This window comes from Coregonus clupeaformis, chromosome 7 (genome assembly GCF_020615455.1).
Source record: "Coregonus clupeaformis isolate EN_2021a chromosome 7, ASM2061545v1, whole genome shotgun sequence".
In the NCBI taxonomy this organism is placed as follows: Eukaryota; Metazoa; Chordata; class Actinopteri; order Salmoniformes; family Salmonidae; genus Coregonus; species Coregonus clupeaformis.
In genome coordinates this window covers 58,978,042-59,001,989 of record NC_059198.1, presented here as the reverse complement: position 1 = coordinate 59,001,989, position 23,948 = coordinate 58,978,042, and the positions used below count along the sequence as shown (strand labels likewise).

General features: G+C 41.5%; 1 protein-coding gene across 1 annotated transcript; it reads left to right on the top strand.

Annotated features, from left to right (window-relative positions):
* The first annotated feature begins 2,127 nt into the window (after positions 1 to 2,127).
* Positions 2,128 to 21,307, top strand: dipk1c (divergent protein kinase domain 1C). Its single transcript, XM_041881058.2, has 4 exons — positions 2,128 to 2,919; positions 15,942 to 16,625; positions 19,255 to 19,419; positions 20,735 to 21,307. The coding sequence occupies exons 1-4, from the start codon at positions 2,725 to 2,727 to the stop codon at positions 20,993 to 20,995; spliced, it is 1,305 nt and encodes a 434-aa protein (XP_041736992.2). The 5' UTR covers positions 2,128 to 2,724; the 3' UTR covers positions 20,996 to 21,307.
* The last annotated feature ends 2,641 nt before the right edge of the window (positions 21,308 to 23,948 follow it).

Genomic DNA, 23,948 nt, shown 5'->3' with positions numbered 1-23,948 from the left:
CCTTCAGACAAGCATGCATCAAAATGTTGTTCATCTGCACAAAATGTGGGCAATTTGCATAATGTCTCTTCTTCACATTCACTTGTAAATGTCCAAACTCACCAAAAATGACATTCGGTAGCTCCTACGTATATATGTATAACTTTATGAGCTGGATTGCCAGTCTTTGCAATTTGTTTATTTTTGTTTGCGCTCATTGGCATATTTAGCTAGCAGCCTCCATGGAAATTCTCTATTACTTGTGCCAATTTTGTTAGCGTTCTGTTCATAGACGCCCAATGGGCTTTTTTTTTTGCGTTTTTGGAGCCTCCTTGTGTACTAAGCCAGTAATACTGTATATCCCAGGATGAGATAAGCACGATATGAACATCTGGCTACCGCCCAACTCTAAACGTTACAAAGTAATTTTGATATTGTTTGGAATGATTCTACCCTATTTTCTTCTAACAGCCATTTTATAAAAATGTCCGCCCTGGTTGACTGACATACTTCCCAGACTGCCTCCATTCTTTAAAACGTTCCTTAAGGTACACTACATGACCAAAAGTATGTGGAAACCTGCTCGTTGAGCATCTCATTCCAAAATCATGGGCATTAACATGGAGTTGGTCCCCCCTTTGGTGCTATAACAGCCTCCACTCTTCTGGGGGACTTGCTTTCATTCAGCCACAAGAGCATTAGTAAGGTCGGGCACTGATGTTGGGCGATTAGGCCTGGCTCCCAGTTGGCGTTCCAATTCATCCCAAAGGTGTTCGATGGGGTTGAGGTCAGGGCTCTGTGTAGGCCACACCGATCTCAAAAAACTATTTCTGTATGGACCTCACTTTGTGCACAGGGGCATTGTCATGCTGAAACAGGAAAGAGCCTTCCCCAAACTGTTGCCACAAAGTTAGAAGCACAGAATAATCTAGAATGTCATTGTATGCTGTAGCGTTAAGATTTCCCGTCACTGGAACTAAGGGGCCTAGCCCGAACCATGAGAAACAGCCCCAGATCATTATTCCTTCTCCACCTAACTTTACAGTTGACAGTTCCTTTGCTGAAGTTGCTTCCAGTTTGGAACTCAGTAGTGAGTGTTGCAACTGAGGACAGACGATTTTTACGCGCCGAGTTCACGGATAACCCGTTGTTGCTCCTAGACATTTCCACTTCACAATAACAGCACTTACAGTTGACCGGGGCAGCTCTAGCAGGGCAGAAATTTGACAAATTGACTTTTTGGAAAGGTGGCATCCTATGACGGTGCCGCGTTGAAAGTCACTGAGCTCTTCAGAAAGGCCATTCTACTGCCAATGTTTGTCTATGGAGATTGCATGGTGGTGTGCTCGATTTTATACACCTATCAGCAACGGGTGTGGCTGAAATAGCCGAATCCACTAATTTGAAGGGGTGTCCATATACTTTTTTATATTTAGTGTATCTATAGAGTATTAGTGTACCAAGTTTGACACTTGTATCACAAAGTGGAACGATCTCTGGTATATTTGGTTCTTAGCCACAGGACTAAAAGTTGTTTCCATGCTACAGATGAATCTACAGCCATCGACAGACTTCTGTCCTGCATGCTTGCTACTCTTGCTCCGATGATCGCATTAAAGATTCCCTGAGATAAAGTGAGAGTAAAAGAGAATGAACAGGTAGAGGGAGAGAGCGCGAAGAGAATGGAGCCAGTGCGAAAACATGTAATTCCCTTATGACAGCAGAACCTAAATTAGAAAGTTCAACCCTTTTTAAGCATCTCAAACATGATCCTTCCTGTGAACTATTAGTATTTTCTAAGGTAGACAGTAAAAAATAAAACCCTCAGATCAAATCAAATGAAATCAGTTCATGGCGAATGTATTTCACTTGCCGTATTTCATCAACATTCACAATTAGAGCAATTATCAACGAGCTTAAGGGCTGTTTCTACGGTTATGCCTGTTATGTGTGGCACAGGAGAAAGCACAGGAGGAAGCACAAAGAGAATAATTACAATTGGCAGCACACTCGGCAGACAGCTGCGCAGGGACTATGTCTTAGTCCCAGCTGCCGTGGTTATGTTAAAAAAAAAAGAGGGTTGTCCGGACGACGCAAAAGGAGGCGCCTCCACAAGAAGGGGGCGGGAGGCAGAGGAAATGGGGAAAGGTGGGGTGAGCATGGTAAGAGGAACTGAAAGAGATTGAAAGAGAGACGGGGAAAGAAATAAGGGATAGAGGTGTAGAGATAGGACGGGAGAGAGGGAAAACTGCATGGGAGTCTCTCCAGTTTGATAGGAAGAGTGTAGCATAGAAGAGTGGCTCAGAGGAGCTGACTGGCCGTGCATGCACTCAGCATAGCCACTTGACTGCGCTCATTCAGGAAAAACACACGCATACAAAAACACACACACACACACACACAGAGGAAGGAGCTGGGAGCCGGAAAGGAAACCCAGGAGGGGGAAACCGAATGGGGCAGAGCACGCGAGTTTGAGAACCAGCAGCAGTCGCAAGGGGGGGAGGAAGGGAGGGGGGGTGTCCAGCCAAGCGACAGCCAGCCAGCCAGCCATGGGGAGCAGAGAGGCGGGAGAGAGAGAGGGTAAACCAGAGGAACGTGTACCCTGCAGCTCCCCAACTTCTCCCAGAAATGCGAGACAAGCGGGATGAGAGGGGGCCGGCTAGCTAGCTCTCGCTCCTGAGCGGCGGTTTAACCAGGGGTGGGAGGGGGGGTTGCAGTCAACAGAAGTGTTCGTTGTGGAGGACCATGGGGCCGGGGCCATCGCGGGGGGGCTGTCTGCTCAGGTGGCTGGGGTTGAAGGTGTGCCGCAGGAGCACGCTGGTGTTCGCCCTGCTCTGGTTCGGCACCTGGGTGTTCCTCAATGGTCTGGTGTTTGTGCACCGGACCATGCTCTCCGACTACTGCACGGATGACAAGAGCAAGAGGATCCTGCAGAGAGTGGTGAGTAGCCTGTTTTGATGTTGACACTGAACTTGAGGTTAGTGTGTATACTGACACACACAGTGTAAAGTTTGTGTGTGTGTGTGACAAACATGCCACAAACCACATACTAAGCAAAACAATATAACAGATGAAGATAATGTAGAGTAGACAGATTCAAATATTGACTGATGCAAACTAACTGACTCAGAAACAACATTTTCTCAGGGTAAAGTTATTTAATCAATAGACATCTGTCTTGGACAAATATATTTTTAATTCCACCAACCAACACTCACAGAGTGTAACACATTGCGATGCAATTAAGCTGAATTGACTCAACTGAATCACGACTCAATTGAAGAACATTCCTAAGCAGTAGTAGACAATAAACCTATCTCCCTTATTCTAAACCTCCTCAGGGCTACTGCACAGCAAAATAGTGTGGTGTTATAAAAAATAAATTAATGCTGAGTGTTAAATCAACACTGAAAGTGTCAAGCCTGAGGACCCATATAGACACCGGAACAGTGTTAAATTAACACACTGCTCAGTGTAAAGCCTTATTCAAATATTTCCTAGTTCCTTGCCTTCCGGGTAAATTGTAGATTTACCACCCATCATTGTATGTGTTAGTGACAGAGACATGGTTGTTGCATTCATACATTTTCTCGGTCCTATGGACTTCATCAAGTGATATCCTAAGCGAACATTTTATCCCCCAAAAAATCTACAAATGTACACAATTGAACACTGTTCTGGTGTCTATATGGGTCCACAGACAAAACACTTTGTGTTGATTTAACGCGCTGTGTTAATAAAAACAAACAAAAAAAACACTGGATTTGCTGTGTGTAGTCTACCATATTTATGCATTTTAATAAACTTGCTCTAGGCGCCCAGAGTCCACAATCAATCCCACTGTTTACTTAGGAGACATAATTATCTCTGCGCTGCCACGCTCTCTACCAATTTGACCAACTAATGTTTCAACCCCAGCATCTTGATATAGCCCTTGAGGCGTTTCACGGACTATGCATTTCGTGCACCGCAATTCTGGCTGGGATTACTTCTTGGTTCTAAAGTTTTCACGTAAATCTCCCTTTTGAACCAGTGGATTACACATAATATTGTGTGTGCGACGAAATTGTGTGTCACTTATGGAAGTGAGCCGCAAATCTATTCGGAGTAGACGGAGACTGAAGTAGTTATTTCTCACCCAAGACACAAAAGGCTGTATTTGCGAAGCTTTTGCACAAGGTGCAAAGTTTGCAGCATTTTTTCCGAAGGGAATTCAAAATAGAGGGTAAAATTAAAAGATTAAACAAAGGTGACAAACAAACGTGACGAGCAAATATGAAACATTATTTTATGGCTGTAGAAAACAGGTGCCTATAGTAAATCTGGCCCATAAGTAAATCGACACTGTTGGTAAAAATCCAATAGGAGAAATATTTGATTGTCTATGCCTATGTGTGTACAATCTGCCCAATCAGATATACAGTGCCTTCAGAAAGTGTTCACACCCTTACTTTTTCCACATTTGTTGTGTTACAGCCTGAATTTAAAATAAATTCAATTGAGATTTTGGGTCACTGGCCTACACACAATACCCCATAATATCAAAGTGGAATTATGTTTTTCAAAATGTTTACAAATTAATTAAAAATGAAAAGCTGAAATGTCTTGAGTCAATAAGTATTCAACCCCTTTGTTATGGCAAGCCTAAATAAGTTCAGGAGTAAAATGTGGCTTAACAAGTCACATAAAAAGTTGCATGGACTCACTCTGTGTGCAATAATAGTGTTTAATATGATTTTTTAATGACTACCTCATCTTTGTGCCCCACACATACAATTACAATTAGGTCCCTCAGTCGAGTAGTGAATTTCAAACACAGATTCAACCACAAAGACCAGGGAGGTTTTCCAATGCCTCGCAAAGAAGGGGACCTATTGATAGATGAAAAAGCAGACATTGAATATCCCTTTGAGCATGGTGAAGTTATTAATTACACTTTGGATGGTGTATCAATACACCCAGTCACTACAAAGATACAGGCGTCCTTCCTAACTCAGTTGCCGGAGAGGAAGGAAACCGCTCAGGGATTTCACCATGTGGCCAATGGTGACTTTAAAACAGTTTAATGGCTGTGATAGGAGAAAACTGAGGATGGATCAACAACATTGTAGTTACTCTACAATACTAACCCAAATGACAGAGTGAAAAGAAGGAAGCCTGTACAGAAGAAATATAAAAAGTATTCCAAAACATGCATCATGTTTGCAATAAGGCACTAAAGTAAAACTGCAAAAAATGTGGCAAAGAAATTAACTTTATGTCCTGAATCAACACAATCTCACACTCAATTCGTGCAAATATGTACAAAAAGTATTTCAGCAGATTTCGTGCATTTTTGTGAGTTTTTGTGTGGCTTAATTGGTGTGAAAAGACACACATTTTTGTGTGAGATAATTCGTAGGAAAATATATTTTTGGGGGCAAACTTCTGAACAATCTTTTGAAAGTTATTAGAGCAATGCATGATGGGCAATTGTGTTCTTCACTGCCTTTTATAAAAAACAAACGTGTTAACAACCCAATATTGTTAATCAACCAGGTTGTCACTGAAATAATGATAATATAATAGTAGCCTTACGTTTTTTATAATTTTTTATTAATGCCAATACTGTTTTCTATGCTTGTTTTCGCTTAATACTTTGGGATACTGGTGCACTTGTAGTCAGAAAGGCCCTTTTTTCATGTAGGCAACAGTACACACTTTTCTTCATAACGCATTTAATACAAGGCTCCACTTTTTCGTGTACATTATACAATTTCTTTCATAATGCATTTTATAGAAGGCTATGTCGAAGTTTATGAGTGATGCCAGATTGGAGGGGGGGTATCGATGAAGGTGTTTGATTGGGGAATGGGGATACATTTTTATGATGGGAAATTATAATACACACAATAATACACACACGCACACAAACACTTACAAACATATACACACACTCACTTTGTTTGTATTCATGTTATAGCCAACTCTTGACTTTTGTATGAATTAGTTGTAATAAAATATTTGTATCTAGTTGTCATGTATTCATTATCTTTAACTGGTTAAATGTTTGTAGTTTGCCTCTTTCAGTAATGGTTAAATAGTTGTAGATCTATGGTTGAATTAGCTTTTGGTATATGTGGCATTTTTGTACATATTCTGTATTTCCACTGAAGAAAGCAATAATTAATCAACACACTACTGTAAATAAATGGACACTACCTGTTATAAAATGGAAATTGCTCTCCGTAAATAAATGGTGAGAAATGCTCAGTCTGAAGCCATTTGGCTATGGGTTTCACAACCCTATAATAATGATACAAGTTATATCACCTTAATTTTTTTTTATTTACAACCTCTGGGGTATCACATGTTGGGCAAAGTGGTATAGGAGAGTCTGACATAGAACCCCTAACTTGAGTTCAGTCTTCACCAATGAGAGCCAAGAGTGGCCTAGCTTCGTCCTTCATGACTGGGAAAGGCCTCGATTGTAGGCCGTAGAAAATCCTACATCCATCTCTTTAAATCAGAACAGGATGGATCAACAGTGATTCATATTACTGGTTTGCATCCTAAAAAAAGGGATAGTTGTGTTTTGCTGCATAACACACTTACATTATTTGTGTAACCATATGATGTGGATCATTGTCAGGTTTTTATATATAAGCTTCAGTAACAAAATAACACCATGGTTGTAATAACACTTTATACAGGTAGTTTGTAAATGTGTAGAATTTGTTTGTTTTGGGTCCACACTGGTAAGTTAACTTATGTAAATTAGACAGTCACAGAGGATTTTCTTCTGAATAACTGGTCAGGGCATAGCACTTTCCATTCAGCTTCAGGCAATTTTGATGTAAGGCTTGATCACACCTGTAGTGACTACTTCTATCCGTCAAGCCCATTGTTGCTTATCCATTGTTCACTAGATATATCATTGTAATTACACCCAACACAATGTTGAAAAACAGAACGCTTCCCATCACTAGATCACACAACTAGACATAACTAGACGTGAGCTGGACGTGATCCCAACGCTGCCACCAGTGTAGCGGAAGAAAGTGAAAGCTGCAACAGGGACTCTAACCAGGGCTCATAGTTGGCAAAGTGAGCTCTAACGGCAGTAGGCCTACAATGCTGGCATATGCCTTGTTACAATAGCCTAAGTATATAACATGATTGACACGACCGTAATAATCATCATGAAACGGCGTTGGAAGTGCCATAAGTGTAAGCCAACATAATTCATAACCCTCATAGAATCCGACATAGCACCAGTATCCCAAAGTATTAAGCGAAAACAAGCATAGAAAACAGCATTGGCATTAATAAAAAATGTATAAAACATAAGGCTACTATTTTATTATAAGTATTTTCGGTGACAACCTGGTGGATTAACAATATTGGGTTGTTAACACGTTTGTTTTTTATATAAATAAATGTGGGACACAAAAGAAGGCAGTGTAGAGCACCATTGCCCAAAATGCATTGCTCCAAAAACGTTCAAAATATTGTTTACGAAGTTTGTCCCCCCCCAAAAATTTTGTTTTCCTATGAATGAAGTCGCACAAAAATGTGTGTATTTTCCTACGAATGAAGTCTCACAAATTTGTTTGTATTTTCACACAAATTAAGCCACACAAAAATGCACAAAATCTGCTGAAATACTTTTTGTACATATTTGCACAAATTGAGTGTGAGATTGTGTTGCCTGAATACAAAGCCTTGTATTTGGGGCAAATCCAACACAACACATAACTGAGTACAACTCTTCATATTTTCAAGCATGGTGGTGGCTGCATCATGTTATGGGTATGCTTGTCATCTGCAAGGACTAGGGAGTTATTTAGGATAAAAAGAGACGGAATGAGCTAAGCACAGGCAAAATCCTAGAGGAAAACCTGGTTCAGTCTGCTTTCCAACAGACACTAGGAGACAAATTCACCTTTCAGCAGGACAATAACCTAAAACACAGGGCCAAATATACACTGGAGTTGCTTACCAAGATGACATTGAATGTTCCTGAGTGGCCTAGTTACAGTTTTCACTTAAATCGGCTTGAAAATCTATGGCAAGACTTGATAATGGCTGTCTAGCAATGATCAACAAACATCTTGACAGAGGTTAAAGAATTTAAAGAAGAATAATGTGCAAATATTGTACAATCCAGGTGTGCAAAGCTCTTAGAGACATACCCAGAATAACTCACAGCTATAATCGCTGCCAAACGTGATTCTAACATGTATTGACTCAGGGGTGTGAATACTTATGTAAATGAGATATTTCAGTTTCATTTTAAATAAATGTGCAAACATTTCTAAAAACATGTTTTCACTTTGTCATTATAGGGTATGCATTTATCATAAATATTTCAGAGCAAATGTATGCCTTTGACCTTCCTATGATATGTAATGTATTGCCAAATGACCTGTGCAATAAAAACGTTGGCTTTTATTTGTATGGATGACACACGTCAAAGGGAGTCTTCAAGACATGAACCCAAACATTGCTGTTTTCTGTGTTCTCTCTTGATATTGTTTTGAGTGCCGTGACAGTTCACAGAGGAAATGTTACAACCCTCTGTCTCCTCTGGGAGAAGGCCTCAGCTCAACAACAAAAGTAGTAGGCTAACTTTTGATTCCACAGAAAGTTCTGTCCTCTAAATGAACTAGAATCTAGTAGAGTTGGAAAGAAGGACTCAGAGGAAGGGTATCTGACACAATCAGCTACTGCTGATTATCCAGCCATTACTTTAATGACAAAAAAAGACAAAACCTGTGGTAAGGGCAAACACTTAAGTACCAATTGCTTATTGCATTGCTACATCATTAAATCCCAATGAACATTGCACAAATAATTTTGGTAGGGAAGCCTGCACAAACAAAATACACAAGGTAATGATAGCTAGATTTCGTATTATGATTAAATGCAGGCAAAAAATTGTCTCCCGTCAACATTTTCTCTGCCAACCTCATAAATAACACCAAACATGCGTTGAAATTTGCAGCCAGTCTAATATATCATGTGGCGAGACAAGAAATGAGCACAAAACAGGCCAACAGTCAGTCGTATCTGGTTTTGGCTTTGTTGCAGGCCCTTATGTTGGCCAACCTCAAAAGGTATCCACTCTTTAGGGTCAAACTGACCAAAGATTTACTGGTCAGCATTGTCGGCCGAGGTAGGACAGGACGCAACTAAAAACACCCCAACTCGGCATTTGCTGTCTGCGTGTATATAACTGTTCAGACAAAGTTCCTGTTCTGGCTGATTACGTTCATCATTATTTGTTTGCATTTGTGCTGCATTATTTGCAACACAATCATATTGTTCATATTATGTACTCACATACAGTACTCAGAGTATTTACGTTTTTATTCTGGTAAAATGTACAGATAAAAACATGTTAAGGCTAGGCGTGTGCAGATGTTCACATTTTTAAGGGACGTTTCATCATGGCCTATAGATTATTTAGCTTTCAATCTACATTTCATTGCATATGAGGCTATATATATTATGTTGCTTGAGGCGACCACTGAGGCTTGAAGCTAAATTGTATATTATGTAACAGTTAAGGGTATTTTGAACTAAGCTACAATATTTAAACTATCACACTGATACCTTGTGAACCTATTACTAAAGCCACACACAGTGAAGGAAGCAGGTAACTTTGAGAGCGGACCTTGATGGAAATGCCCCATATCCTGATGATATACCCAGGGACTAACATTGACCCAATGTTGCTACGGTTTGCTACGGTTTCTTGATATGCAATTAAGCATATCTACAGCTTGGAACAACTTCTCACGATGGTAAGGGGGCATAGACACTCATTTCATAACTTCTCAGCTGGCAATAGGGACTTTGTGGTTTAGATAAGCATCACGTAGCTATGTTTCCAAGCCCGGAGCAGACATGAAAGTGTCTGGATGTGTTCAGGACTATTGTCTATCTGTGAAGCATTCAGTCGGAATAATCAAAGAAAGGTAACATCCTCAGAGGATTTCCTCAGGTAAAGTCATATTTGTTTGTCAAGTTGCAGTATCCATGAAATCTCTTTTCTCATCCATAATGATAACAGACAAAAGCAAACGAAGGGAAACAAAACAACAAAACAAATTTAGACAATTTCAATATAACCTAAAAAAACACTTTGGTATGCCTGTTTACTTCCTTATCTAACCACATAACCACATAAAGACCCACAACAACACCCCACCCCTAATTGTGCTATGTAATAGATAGTACTAGAAATATTAAAGTTTTCAGGTTCTGATGTAGTATCTTAATTTGATCACCCTGTTGCAGGAGAACTTTCCTGCAATGCAGGACATTTTGAACTTGGAGTGTATTTGAGGTTTAAAAAGGCTTCTGAGGTTTGTAATTTCAACTAAGAAATGTCAGACTTGATTTTCCCTTAAGAAAAATGTATCAACCCCTACAAAAATGTCCATTCATTATAATCCACCTAATAATTCACATTTCCTGTTGCTACATGATTATTTTCCTGCTCTAGCAAACTGGCTCAAATTAAGATCCTACATCTATCTGTATGCTAAATTAACAAACTAAATCTAAAAGGATCCCATTCAAAAGGCTATGTTGTAAGTCCTCTTTTTAAACAGTGGAGCCATCTGTTGTACACACTGGTGGCACATTTCGGAGGTATTTTGGCAGCCTTTGCCAGTTGAACAAACCCCTTAAGATTTTTACGGCACACCGTAATAGCTTTCTACTCCAGGTCTTACACTACAGCTTGGCTATTTTATTCTTTATTTATGCATTTAGCCAGGCACAGATGGCAATGCCTAGAGATAGGGAGTGGTGCCAAGGCCACGTCAATGTGAATTCTAATGATGGTTGTGTTTCATAGGATAATTACAGTAGGCTACTGTGTTCCTTTTATGCCACATGCCATTGTGAATAATATGATTGGTTAATAATAGTGTGATAATTCCAAATGTTGTTGTGTTACAGCCTGAATGTAAAATGGATTAAATTGCGATTTTCTGTTACTGGCCTACACACAATACCCCATAATGTAAAAGTGGAATTATGTTTTTAGAACATTTTACTAATTACAAATGTAAACCTGAAATGTCTTAAATCAATAAGTATTCAACCTCTTTGTTATGGCAAGCCTAAATAAGTTCAGGAGTAAAAATGTGCTTAACAAGTCACGTAATAAGTTGCATGGACTCACTCTGTGTGCAATAACAGTGTTTAACATTATTTTTTTATGACTACCTCATCTCTGTACCCCTCACATACAATTATCTGTAAGGTCCCTTAGTCGAGCAGTGAATTTCAAACACAGATTCAACCACAAAGACCAGGGAGGTTTTCCAATGCCTCGCAAAGAAGGGTACTTATTGGTAGATGGGTAAAAAAAAGCAGGCATTGAACATCCCTTTGAGCATGGTGAAGTTAATAATTACACTTTGGATGGTGTATCAATACACCCAGTCACTACAAAGATAAAGGCGTCCTTCCTAACTCATTTGCCGGAGAGGAAGGAAAATGGTGACTTTAAAACAGTTACAGAGAGTTTAATGGCTATGATAGAAGAAAACTGAGGATGGATCAACAACATTGTAGTTACTCCACAATACTAACCTAATTGACAGAGTGAAAAGAAAAAAGCATGTACAGATAAAAAATATTCCAAAACATGCATCCTGTTTGCAACAAGGCACTAAAGTAATACTGCAAAAAAATGTATTAAAGCAATTAACTCTTTGTCCTGAATACAAAGTGTTATGTTTGGGGCAAATCCAATACAACACATTACTGAGTATCACTCTCCATATTTTCAAGCATAGTGGTGGCTGCATCATGTTATGGGTATGCTTGTAACCGTTAAGGACTGGGGAGTTTTTCAGGATAAAAAATAAACGGAATGGAGCTAAGCACAGGCAAAATCCTAGAGGAAAATCTGGTTCAGTCTGCTTTCCATCAGACACTGGGAGTTGAGTTCACCTCTCAGCAAGACAACCTAAAACACAAGACCAAATATACACTGGAGTTGCTTATCAAGAAGACAGTCAATGTTCCTGAGTGGCTGAGTTACAGTTTTGACTTAAATCTACTTCAAAAATTCTATGGCAAGACCTGAAAATGGTTGTCTAGCAATGATCAACAACCAATTTGACAGAACTTAAAGTATTTTTTAAAGAATAATGGACAAATGTTGCACAATCCAGGTGTGGAAAGCTCTAAGAGACTTACCCAGAAAGACTCACAGCTAATCGCTGCCAAAGATGCTTCTACAAAGTATTGACTCAGGCGTGTGAATACTTATGTAAATTAGATATTTCTGCATTTCATTTTCAATATATTTGCAAAAATAGCTAAAAACATGTTATCACTGTCATTATGGGGTATTGTGTGTAGATGGGTGAGAGAAAAAATCTATTTAATCCATTTTGAATTCAGTCTGTAACACAACAGAATGTGGAATAAATCAAGGGGTATTAATACTTTCTGAAGGCATAAATGGCTTCACATGTATGTAACCACCTATGGAGATGGAACAGGTCAAATTGAATATAATATTAATATAATGTCTGTGGTAACTATTGTGTTTTGTATTATGTGCTAGTAAACCAGCCTTTTGAGATTAGAAACAATATGACGAGGGCTTGAATCCCACAGCTAAACGATCAGATCATGCAACACTAAGCTACTGAATAAAGGGGTTTAGTTTCCAAATAAGCAGCAATGAGGTTGTGTATAGTGCATGCATACATAATTATGGGATACAAGTACTTCCAGTGAACTGGACTTCCCGTAAAACAGGCACCCTCTCAGTGCCCTCAAAATGAATGTATTTATTGTTCTTCTCCGTTTAAAATGAATAAACACAATGATGTCCACCCCACATTCACACTCCACACAGTAAGAGCAATTATGGCTACAGTACTGGCTTACATTGGCCTTGAGTGAGCCCAAATAATTCTCACATTGTTCCCGCTTAGCAATTCGAGCCAAATGTATATAATCTAGGCTACAATGTATATATTTATACGATTGTCTGTCGACTAATGGGGAACAAAAGGTCTTCTCTGGACGTATTTCAGCATATCTTTGTTTTCAGGCTCATTTTTCCAGTGAGAGAAATCTAAGTAGCGTTAAGGCCACTGTTGTAGGACATTCCAGACATGCCGACTCTGACCAGTGCTTGGGCCGGACTGTGCTCCGCTCGACGGACCACAGCACACTGGTCCACTGCACTTTACTTATGAACTGTCCTGTGAACTGAAGCCACTACAGTTCAGCAATTTACAATAATTGTACAAAATAATTACGTTTTTTTAAAGCTTTTAATAACAGGAAACTAACCAAATTTATGACACATGCGCTGAACTAATGTAATTTGTTTGTTATTACATAAATGCTAAGGGAAATTGCGTTATTTATCTCCCTTACCCATTAGCTAATAAGATTACAGAATGGTGAGTACTGTAAAAACCTATACTACCACTTCCAGGTAGACTCTCTTCATAGGTAGATGCTTCGGTTTTCAGAATAAGAAGTGTGTGTAAACAGGCAGCAGTTTGTAAACTTTGGCTTTGTCTGTTTGATTGAATCCCAGTCATATAATAGCAATAAAACATAAATGGTGCAATTAAAGGCAAATATTTTATCATAGAAAAGTGGACCAATCTTTGCTGTGGCGCAGACACTTTAGTAAACCTTGCCATTGGGCTAAATAAACAATGTATGTGATTAGCTTTTGTTGGGCCTTTTAAGGTCAATGTATTTTGACATTAGTATATGGAATGTGCCCCAGAGATGGAGTTTGGGCTTTGCCCAGCCAATAGAGATTTCCCTGATTCTGATTGATGGCCAATAGATGTTTGCTTTGTTCATTGCCTTTTTGGGGATTTCGAGACATAAAATGTAAAAGAAGGAAAAGTACAGAAAGCAAACCCCTGCTGATTTTTTCATTGTTTTGACCCTTTAATCATGATGCTGTGACTTGGCTGGTTAACCGAAGGTTCATTAATAACTTGGACTACTTCAAAGTCTGGTGTGTATTGTTTCCCTGAGCCCACTTATTCATGTCATTAGCTAGAGTTTGAAACACCAAACAAACATGCTATGGGCGTCAGCAGGGCTATTTATTGACTTTAGCTCTTGTACTGTATTTTGGCTTGTCCGTACATATCCACATCTGACAGTATGACATGTAAACTATAGCTGAAGCCATGTTCATTAGGAATTTACTAATTCTTCAGAATCTAACACATTACAGACAGGAGTCTTTATGTACATTGTTTCTCCACAAAGCAATTATATGTACTGTACATTGTAAACTCCAACGCATATACAAATGCAAGCAATACATCATGACAGACTTGCCCACAGTCCAAACACCACGGTGGGAAAGTTTACATACAAACAGAAGCTAAAAACAGCTGCAGTCTGAAATTATGCAAGTCCCAGGACATCCAGGGAATTAAAATGGATGTGTAGAACTTGGCAGCCTCATTCCACACATCCATTTTAATTCCCAGGATTTCCTGGGACTTGCATAATTTCAGACTGCAGCTGTTTTTAGCTTCTGTTTGGCCACAGCACCGGTTAGCCTACACGAGGCCGAGAGATATCAGGGGCACATTAGGGGCCTCAAAATAATTGCAGGGGTCTCTGAGTTCAGCCCTCTGGAGATAAGGGGAGGACACTTAGGCCTTTCAGCTGGCTGCAATGACCGTCATACTATGTGATACAGCTCAAGACAGGCCACTTTCATTTGTGTTGTCACCCAGCCTAACAGATAGCAAAGCTGGAGCGCAGGATACAAAGTTGGAGCACCAAAACAATCATAGTATGAGACTCAACAAATGTAAATTGTGTATTAAATATCAGGCACACGCCAAGCAGAGAAGGAGGAGAATACTGTTACTCTTTTTCATTTATTTTGTGAAATACACATATGATTATGCTACTTGGACAACACTTAACTAGAAGTTGTTGTTAAGTTAATGCGTTGGGAACACATCTGCAATGAACATAAAACAATCACTAAATTGTAATGAAAATAAATAGTCCACAACCACAGTTTTCAATTATTATAATAATAATAATATGCCATTTAGCAGACGCTTTTATCCAAAGCGACTTACAGTCATGTGTGCATACATTTTTACGTATGGGTGGTCCCGGGAATCGAACCCACTACCCTGGCGTTACAAGCACCATGCTCTACCAATTGAGCTACAGTGTAGTTACTGTTGAATGACATGTAACCACGTTATTTCACCAATTAATTAACTTCAATGTGTCACTACATTGTGTGCATGTAAAGTATTACCTAGGCTTGTAGGCAACATGTAAGAGAGGCCACAGAGAGGAAAGGGTGGGGACGGACCAATAGACATTTGTGAGGGATGGTGATAAGAGAAACACACCTATGGCTAACGTGTTAATGCTATGCCACCCAGTCAAGGCTATTAGGCATCTCGCTGAAATCTTGAGAGACTCAATATGACAGCTGTTTACTTTGGAATGTAGGCAGAGAGGGATTTTTGATGTAATCCCCCAGGAACACTAATCATTTCCAACCTCTGGATGTACGTCTATGCACCGAGACGTACAACAATCACATTCGCTCGCGAATCTGAGACATTGAGAACAGGTTAGATAGTGGGCGAAGCTGTAGTGTAGTGTAATGTAATTTAATTCACCATCAACTGGAGAAAAAAATTTCAGAAAATGTACTGCCTTGTTTTTAATTTCAGTAGCACAACCACACAGTGACATTCCCTTATTAGGATGAGACGTGGACTGCAAATCACATTTTTCAAATCTGCTGTTCACAAATAACCATTGTTTCGTGCAAAATTGTTGGTGCCTCATCATTTTAGAAAAAAAAGATTGGCAAAAAAACAACAACAATGTTTTGTGACTCTGCCATGACAACCTTACTATGTACACCAAAAATAATTAGATTTTGTCTGTGTGTGTCTGTCTGTCTGTCCCAGTGTGAGGAGTACCGCGAGGGCGCCCTGACTGGTGACCTGTGCGAGGACCTGTGCCTGAGCGGCCAGGTGGAGTACAAGCGCTGCCTCTACTACGAGAATGGCAAGAAGGTGATCGAGGCTCGGTGGCGTGGCACGCACGTAGTGCTCAAGTCCAAGCTGGAGAACTTCTCCTCCTACGAAAGCCTGGGCCTCCTGGAGTACCAGGACCCGGCCGAGGAGCTCGCTCCCCTGGACGTGGTCTTCTACGCCACCCTGGAGATCAGGAACTCCCTGGGGCTGGACATGGGTGGCAACGCCTCGCTGCCACCTCTGTGGGGCCAGAGGCTGAGGGAGCGCGGGCGGCCCTACTCGCGGGCAGAGCTGGCATCGCTGTGGTCCCTGCTCCAGCAGGAGGAGTACATCTTCCTGAGGGTGCTGCAGGACCTCAGCCGCCACGTGGCCAAGGTGCTGGGTTCCTGCGGACACTTCTACGCAGTCGAGTACTTGTCAGCGGGCCACGCCTGGGACCAGAACATATTCTCTCTGGAGGAGGTATCGGCGGGCCCATGGACGGCGAGGGACATGGTGCACCGCATCGCCCTCAGCTTCCTGGACATGGCGTGGCGCTTTGACAATGACTTCTCGCACCGCCTCCACCTGTGCGACATCAAACCAGAGAACTTTGCCATCCGGAAGGACCTTACGGTGAGCTGACCACGTTTGCACACACACACATATGAACACACTCACACACAGAGTACACCTATAGACACACACGCATATGCTTCAAAGCAATACGTTGCTGACTCTTTCACACAGGAACGCTAATACAGCATGGAAGGCTTGTTTGGAGGGAAACCTGTCATTAAAACTGTCCCAGAGCGGCTGCTGGTTACCCCTCACAGATCTGAGATTTGTTTCTCTTTAGTGGGGGAGTTCAGATTCTTTCTGTGTAAACAAGAAAAGGTCAGATTTAGCTCCCTTTTTTCACAGTAAGACATTTATTTATCCATGCAATACTGCAGCACATTGATTCGCAGAGTGCAAACCGTTTGATGAGAACAACGCGCCATATGAAGAATGACGAGGAGCTAAGTTGTTTAATTGTTTCCCACAAGGACAAAAACAGCCGGTTGTGTCATTTATCACAATTATATTACTTTGCTTTTTAGCATGGAGGAAGCCCATGATCCAGGCAACACACAGATGAATAGGATTAGAGATTTATTTAAATATGCTTTGTGGGGACACCCCCTATGCATTCAACAAAATAAGTTTGTCTGAGTTTCACCTGAGTTTCTCTGTTTGAAACCTATGTATCTTTGGCTGACTCTGACCTATCAAGGACTGAGAGCAAGGTGCATATACACCTCACGTTGCATTTTTGTACCCCAATTGTGCCATCAGTGTGCCAATAATCGGTGTAAAACGTGTTGTATTTCTGCTGATGGGTGATTCAAAGCATAGATAGAAATCCAAAATGAACTTTCTGAGTACCCTAGATGAGACAAGGGGGATAAAAAGGTAACATCATTAACACAAAAGCATAGTGTTACAATAGAGGGCATTACGATTTATTAACAGTCCTCTCTGTTGGCACCATTTTCATTTGATTTCCATAAAAATGAGAGAAACTTGCCAGGGCCATAAAGAATAAGCTGTTTGAGCAATCAATGAAAAACATATATATTATCTTTAGAGTACGCCAATTGCTCATGTTGGCGGCGGCATCCGAAACTGGAAAACATTAGTTTGATGAGGCCCTTGATGAGATAACCATTGTTATAGGGACACCATTTAGTGTGCAATGTGCGTAACAGTTAGCATGCCAATATCCTAATTACCCTTTGAAGTAAAAGAGAAACATGCAAGAAAAAAGAAAGATGGAAGCTTGTATTTGGCTTGTGAATGTTCTGACGAAAAAACAATTTTTTGGGGTCATGTTTTTTTCTCTGTGTAATTGCGGGTAAGTTTACACTTTATTGAAAGCATAGAAAGTGAAAAGATGACACTGTTTGAAATTAAATATAACATTATCATCCCTATCATGGTTTACATAAACCGTGAGCTCATTTGATAGTGTGGACAAAGACCAGGAGAAAGGAGAGGAGTCCAAAGGAGGCTTGTTATTGTCTACATTTCTGCTGCTGCGTCAATAAAAAAAAGTATCCTTTCAATCCCACCTTTCTTTTTGTTTCAAAAGTACATGTATATAGCTCCAGGTGATACTTTGTTTTTTACCGTGCAGCTGATCCCTGCTTTAGTTTTCTCATGTGATAATAAACAGAGGAAGGGAAATCTCTATCTATGTTATATACTGGGGGGTATATAGAGAGGGTAGAGAGGGTGTATTGTGTATATTAAATGTTGGTGGGGTATACAGTATAGGGGCTATATTGTATATTAAAAGTATATTGGGAGTATATATTTGGTTGGCTTGCGTCGTTGCATTATTAGTAGTAAGTGATACATAGAGAGTATACCAATTATTATCATGTCTGTCAGATCTATAGCTCCTTAAAACGCTATGCTGATTTGGCTGGACATGATGGATGAGTGAAGAGCAATGTCGAGAATACCATCTCTTATTTTCACTGATCACTAAGGGCTCTATTCAGTCTGTATCGCTGAAGTGTTACAGATTGCGTGCTAGAAATGTAAAGGTAATTTCCGATTGAGCCGACATACCGTGAATGCAGTCTCCTCGACCACGGAAACATTGCCTTTAATTATCAATCACGCTATAAAGCTCAACTTCCGCGATACGGATTGAATAGAGCCATTAGACTATCTACCTTTCAGAGTTCGACATTGAGAGGTTTACATTTTTTGGGTGTTCTGACATGTTTGCTACAAATCAGCTGTAGCTGACATGAAGTGCTGTGGTGGAGTCATTCCTCATGGGCCATCACTTAAGCAAAGAGGACGACGATATCAAGCCATGCAGATGAAACAGCATCCCAACTCCCTTAAACAGACGCATGTGTGAAAATGTTTGTTTTTTTACTGTATAATTCCATGTCAATGAGATTCAAAATATCTCCCAGAGCAATAGTTGCAATGTGGTTATTCTTGATTTATTCCTTTCTCTTAAAAAATGTAGAAGAACAAGTGGTGAAGGTATAGGGAGATAGATGAAAGGGGGAAAGTAAGACTGAAAGTAGTGAACGTAAATGAAGATACTGAAAATAAATGAGGCTATATAAAATAAATGTGATTGATTGATACGGGTATTAAACCCTTGCCTGTGGGGTCAATGTGAGCTCCGAAGTTGGCAGCAATGCAACTCGATCAGACTCCGGCACTTACGCCCTCTCTCTGTGCTGTTGTGCAGGTGGTGGCTATAGATGTGGACATGGCTTTCTTCGAGCCCAAAATGCGAGACATCCTCAAGCAGAACTGCACTAATGATGACGACTGCAACTTCTTTGATTGCATCTCCAAATGCAACATGAAGACGAACAAGTGCAGCTCAAAGCGGAGAAATAGCAACCTGCAGGTAAGTGTGATTGCATCGAAATATGAACGGTATTCCATATTATTTTCAACTCACTCTACATCTCACCATTAAGTAAGTTATTCAATTATTGGGTTGGTTGCTCCTCTCAAGAGCTATACTAGAGTACTCAACTTTTAATTACTTTTAATTATGAATGTGTAGTTGAGTGCTGCAAGGACTGTTAATTGCTTATGATAACACTATGGAATTTCAGAGCATGATTATAATACAAGAAGCAACCCCAGGATAGATAAGACCTCAAGAGACCATTTCCCACTTTCGCTGTAAACACAGCAGAAATCACTTTCGCTGTAAACACAGCAGATGTCAGCTTAAGCAGAAATCACCTTTACGGCCGGGATTCAATACCATCGCGTTTTGTCAGCGAAACACATTTTAAATGCTATGTTTCCGCGTTTGCGATCGGTTTGAAACCCGGTTTGAAACCCGGCCTAAAAGGCAATGCAGTACAAAAGCGCAACATGACTGCAAAAGAGACAGGTTGGAATGTCTGACAGAAATACTGGACAAATTAACTTTTTTTGTAAATTAGTGGTGTTTGAATTTGTTGATAAAATGCAGGACATGATTGTTTGGTTGCGGGACGCTGGACAAAAGGCAAGGTCCCGCACAATCCGGGACATGTTGTCACCCTAGTCAATACCTAGTCTTTGACATAATACGCATCTAATTGATAAGTTGAAATACTGTCGTCACTCATATTGCCGAATGCTGTGGAGAAGCGGAGAGCTCCCAGACAATGTCGCATACGTGATGACACCAGGTCCACCTCGAGGCCACAGGTGGCTGCTGCGAATGATACCTTTCCTCCGCTCCTGATCACTTATCGCGACCCTCGCTGACCCCTACCTCTCCATTGTACTGCCTGCCATCCGGGAGACAATGGTGGCTTTGTCTTTAAACGATTACGGGGGTCAAGGAGACGATTTGTGTCTCGGGGGCTCTCGTCCCCTTCAAACGGGCGTGTAATAAGAATATGACTGATGATGGCCCCGGTGATAATGAAATAAGAACTAAGGAACAGTAGGTCACTCTCACAATGACCAACCCCCCTCCCCTTTTCTCTTGTCCACCCCTCTTTCTTCTCCTCTCTGACTGTCCACCTCTGTCATCCCCCCTCCCCCACTTTCCTTGTGTTTCTGACTGTCCCCTACTCTTCTCTCTCCTCTCTGTTACCCCTCTTCCTCCTTTCCTCTTGGGTCTCTGACTGTCACCCCCTCTTCTCTCCTCCTTTCTTCGCTCCTCTCTGGACTGTCATCCCCTCTTCTCTCCCCCTCTCTTCTGCTCTGGACAGGTGATCTGTGAGAAGATCTTCAGGCCCTGGTTCTCTCCCACGCTGCTGGGTGCCAAGGCGGGCCTCCCCCTCCAGGTGGACCTCCAGCGGGCGGTGCAGGAGTGCGCCGAGACGCCCTGGGGAGAGGACGAGGAGCGTGCCCAGGCCGTCCAGAAGCGCCTGCTGCACCTCCTTACGCGCCTTCTCCACCAGGGGACCTCCTCTGAGCGTGGGGGCGCAGATGGAGAGGGCATTCACTCCCACACAGCTCTTAACTTCTGAGACATTGCACTGTTCACCATCACAAAAACGATACAGTGAAGAAACCAACTATATTGGCTACATGAGACAGTTATTTAAAGTGTTTAGATGTTTTGTGATGTGGTTCCTGCGGACTGATACTGGTTGTTGATGTAACAAAAGATGCACTGATGGTGGTAGCACTGACTATGTGCCTTTAGTACCTACAGTAAGCAGACTATGGCAGTTTCTGAGGTAGAACTCCAGCATCTGCCAATAATTGGCGATCTATCAAGCAAGTAGTTCTTATTTGAGTCATCTTTACCTTAAATAAATGCAGATACTTTCTTTGAACCCTTTTGTACAGTCGATCTATTACTATGATCTCATGATGATCACTTTAATAAAAAGCTACAGTGAGGGAAAAAAGTATTTGATCCCCTGCTGATTTTGTACATTTTCCCACTGACAAAGAAATGATCAGTCTATAATTTTAATGGTAGGTTTATTTGAACAGTGAGAGGCAGAATAACAACAAAAAAATCCAGAAAAACGCATGTAAAAAATGTTATAAATTGATTTGCATTTTAATGAGGGAAATAAGTATTTGACCCCCTCTCAATCAGAAAGATTTCTGGCTCCCAGGTGTCTTTTATACAGGTAACGAGCTGAGATTAGGAGCACACTCTTAAAGGGAGTGCTCCTAATCGCGGCTTGTTACCTGTATAAAAGACACCTGTCCACAGAAGCAATCAGAAACTCTCCACCATGGCCAAGACCAAAGAGCTCTCCAAGGATGTCAGGTGAGAAGGTGACAACAGTTGGTGCGATTATTCGCAAATGGAAGAAACACAAAATAACTGTCAATCTCCCTCGACCTGGGGCTCCATGCAAGATATCACCTCGTGGAGTTGCTATGATCATGAGAACGGTGAGGAATCAGCCCAGAACTACACGGGAGGATCTTGTCAATGATCTCAAGGCAGCTGGGACCATAGTCACCAAGAAAACAGTTGGTTACACACTACGCCGTGAAGGACTGAAATCCTGCAGCGCCCGCAAGGTCCCCCTGCTCAAGAAAGCACATATATCATTTTTTAATAGGTTACAAAACAATAACAGTTTTTTAGCCTGTTCTGCTCAGTTTTACTAACTACTATGGTAACTTAAACATCTGATAACATGCTGACTTTATCCATCAAGACAACACTTAAGAGCTTATGATTCAAAAAGGTCTAAAATCAATGCAAGTCTCATATTCAGGGTAAATAAATGTATATTCATGTATAAAGGACATCACACAGGTGTGCCAACTAAAATATACACTGCTCAAAAAAGGGAACACTTAAACAACACAATGTAACTCCAAGTCAATCACACTTCTGTGAAATCAAACTGTCCACTTAGGAAGCAACACTGATTGACAATACATTTCACATGCTGTTGTGCAAATGGAATAGACAACAGGTGGAAATTATAGGCAATTAGCAAGACACCCCCAATAAAGGACTGGTTTTGCAGGTGGTGACCACAGACCACTTCTCAGTTCCTATGCTTCCTGGCTGATGTTTTGGTCACATTTGAATGCTGGCGGTGCTTTCACTCTAGTGGTAGCATGAGACGGAGTCTACAACACACACAAGTGGCTCAGGTAGTGCAGCTCATCCAGGATGGCACATCAATGCGAGCTGTGGCAAGAAGGTCTGCTGTGTCTGTCAGCGTAGTGTCCAGAGCATGGAGGCGCTACCAGGAGACAGGCCAGTACATCAGGAGACGTGGAGGAGGCCGTAGGAGGGCAACAACCCAGCAGCAGGACTGCTACCTCCGCCTTTGTGCGAGGAGGACCAGGAGGAGCACTGCCAGAGCCCTGCAAAATGACCTCCAGCAGGACACAAATGTGCATGTGTCTGCTCAAACGGTCAGAAACAGACTCCATGAGGGTGGTATGAGGGCCCGACGTCCACAGGTGGGGGTTGTGCTTACAGCCCAACACCGTGCAGGACGTTTGGCATTTGCCAGAGAACACCAAGATTGGCAAATTCGCCACTGGCGCCTTGTGCTCTTCACAGATGAAAGCAGGTTCACACTGAGCACATGTGACAGACGTGACAGAGTCTGGAGACGCCGTGGAGAACATTCTGCTGCCTGCAACATCCTCCAGCATAACCGGTTTGGCGGTGGGTCAGTCATGGTGTGGGGTGGCATTTCTTTGGGGGGCCGCACAGCCCTCCATGTGCTCGCCAGAGGTAGCCTGACTGCCATTAGGTACCGAGATGAGATCCTCAGACCCCGTGTGAGACCATATGCTGGTGCGGTTGGCCCTGGGTTCCTCCTAATGCAAGACAATGCTAGACCTCATGTGGCTGGAGTGTGTCAGCAGTTCCTGCAAGAGGAAGGCATTGATGCTATGGACTGGCCCGCCCGTTCCCCAGACCTGAATCCAATTGAGCACATCTGGGACATCATGTCTCGCTCCATCCACCAACGCCACGTTGCACCACAGACTGTCCAGGAGTTGGCGGATGCTTTAGTCCAGGTCTGGGAGGAGATCCCTCAGGAGACCATCCGCCACCTCATCAGGAGCATGCCCAGGCATTGTAGTGAGGTCATACAGGCACGTGGAGGCCACACACACTACTGAGCCTCATTTTGACTTGTTTTAAGGACATTACATCAAAGTTGGATCAGCCTGTAGTGTGGTTTTCCACTTTAATTTTGAGGGTGACTCCAAATCCAGACCTCCATGGGTTGATACATTTGATTTCCATTGATAATTTTTGTGTGATTTTGTTGTCAGCACATTCAACTATGTAAAGAAAAAAGTATTTAATAAGATTATTTCATTCATTCAGATCTAGGATGTGTTACTTTAGTGTTCCCTTAATTTTTTTGAGCAGTGTATATCCCAGACAAGACTGAAGAATAGGACAAATAGGCTGTGTTTAGATAGACAGCCCAAGTCTGATCTTTTTTTCACTAATTGTTCTTTTAAACA

Excerpts from the sequence above, each read along its gene's own strand:
- dipk1c (XM_041881058.2), top strand. The coding sequence starts at position 2,725 with ATGGGGCCGGGGCCATCGCGGGGGGGCTGTCTGCTCAGGTGGCTGGGG. Across the intron at positions 16,626-19,254 it reads CCATCCGGAAGGACCTTACG|GTGGTGGCTATAGATGTGGA; the intron begins GTGAGCTGACCA and ends GCTGTTGTGCAG. Across the intron at positions 19,420-20,734 it reads GGAGAAATAGCAACCTGCAG|GTGATCTGTGAGAAGATCTT; the intron begins GTAAGTGTGATT and ends TGCTCTGGACAG.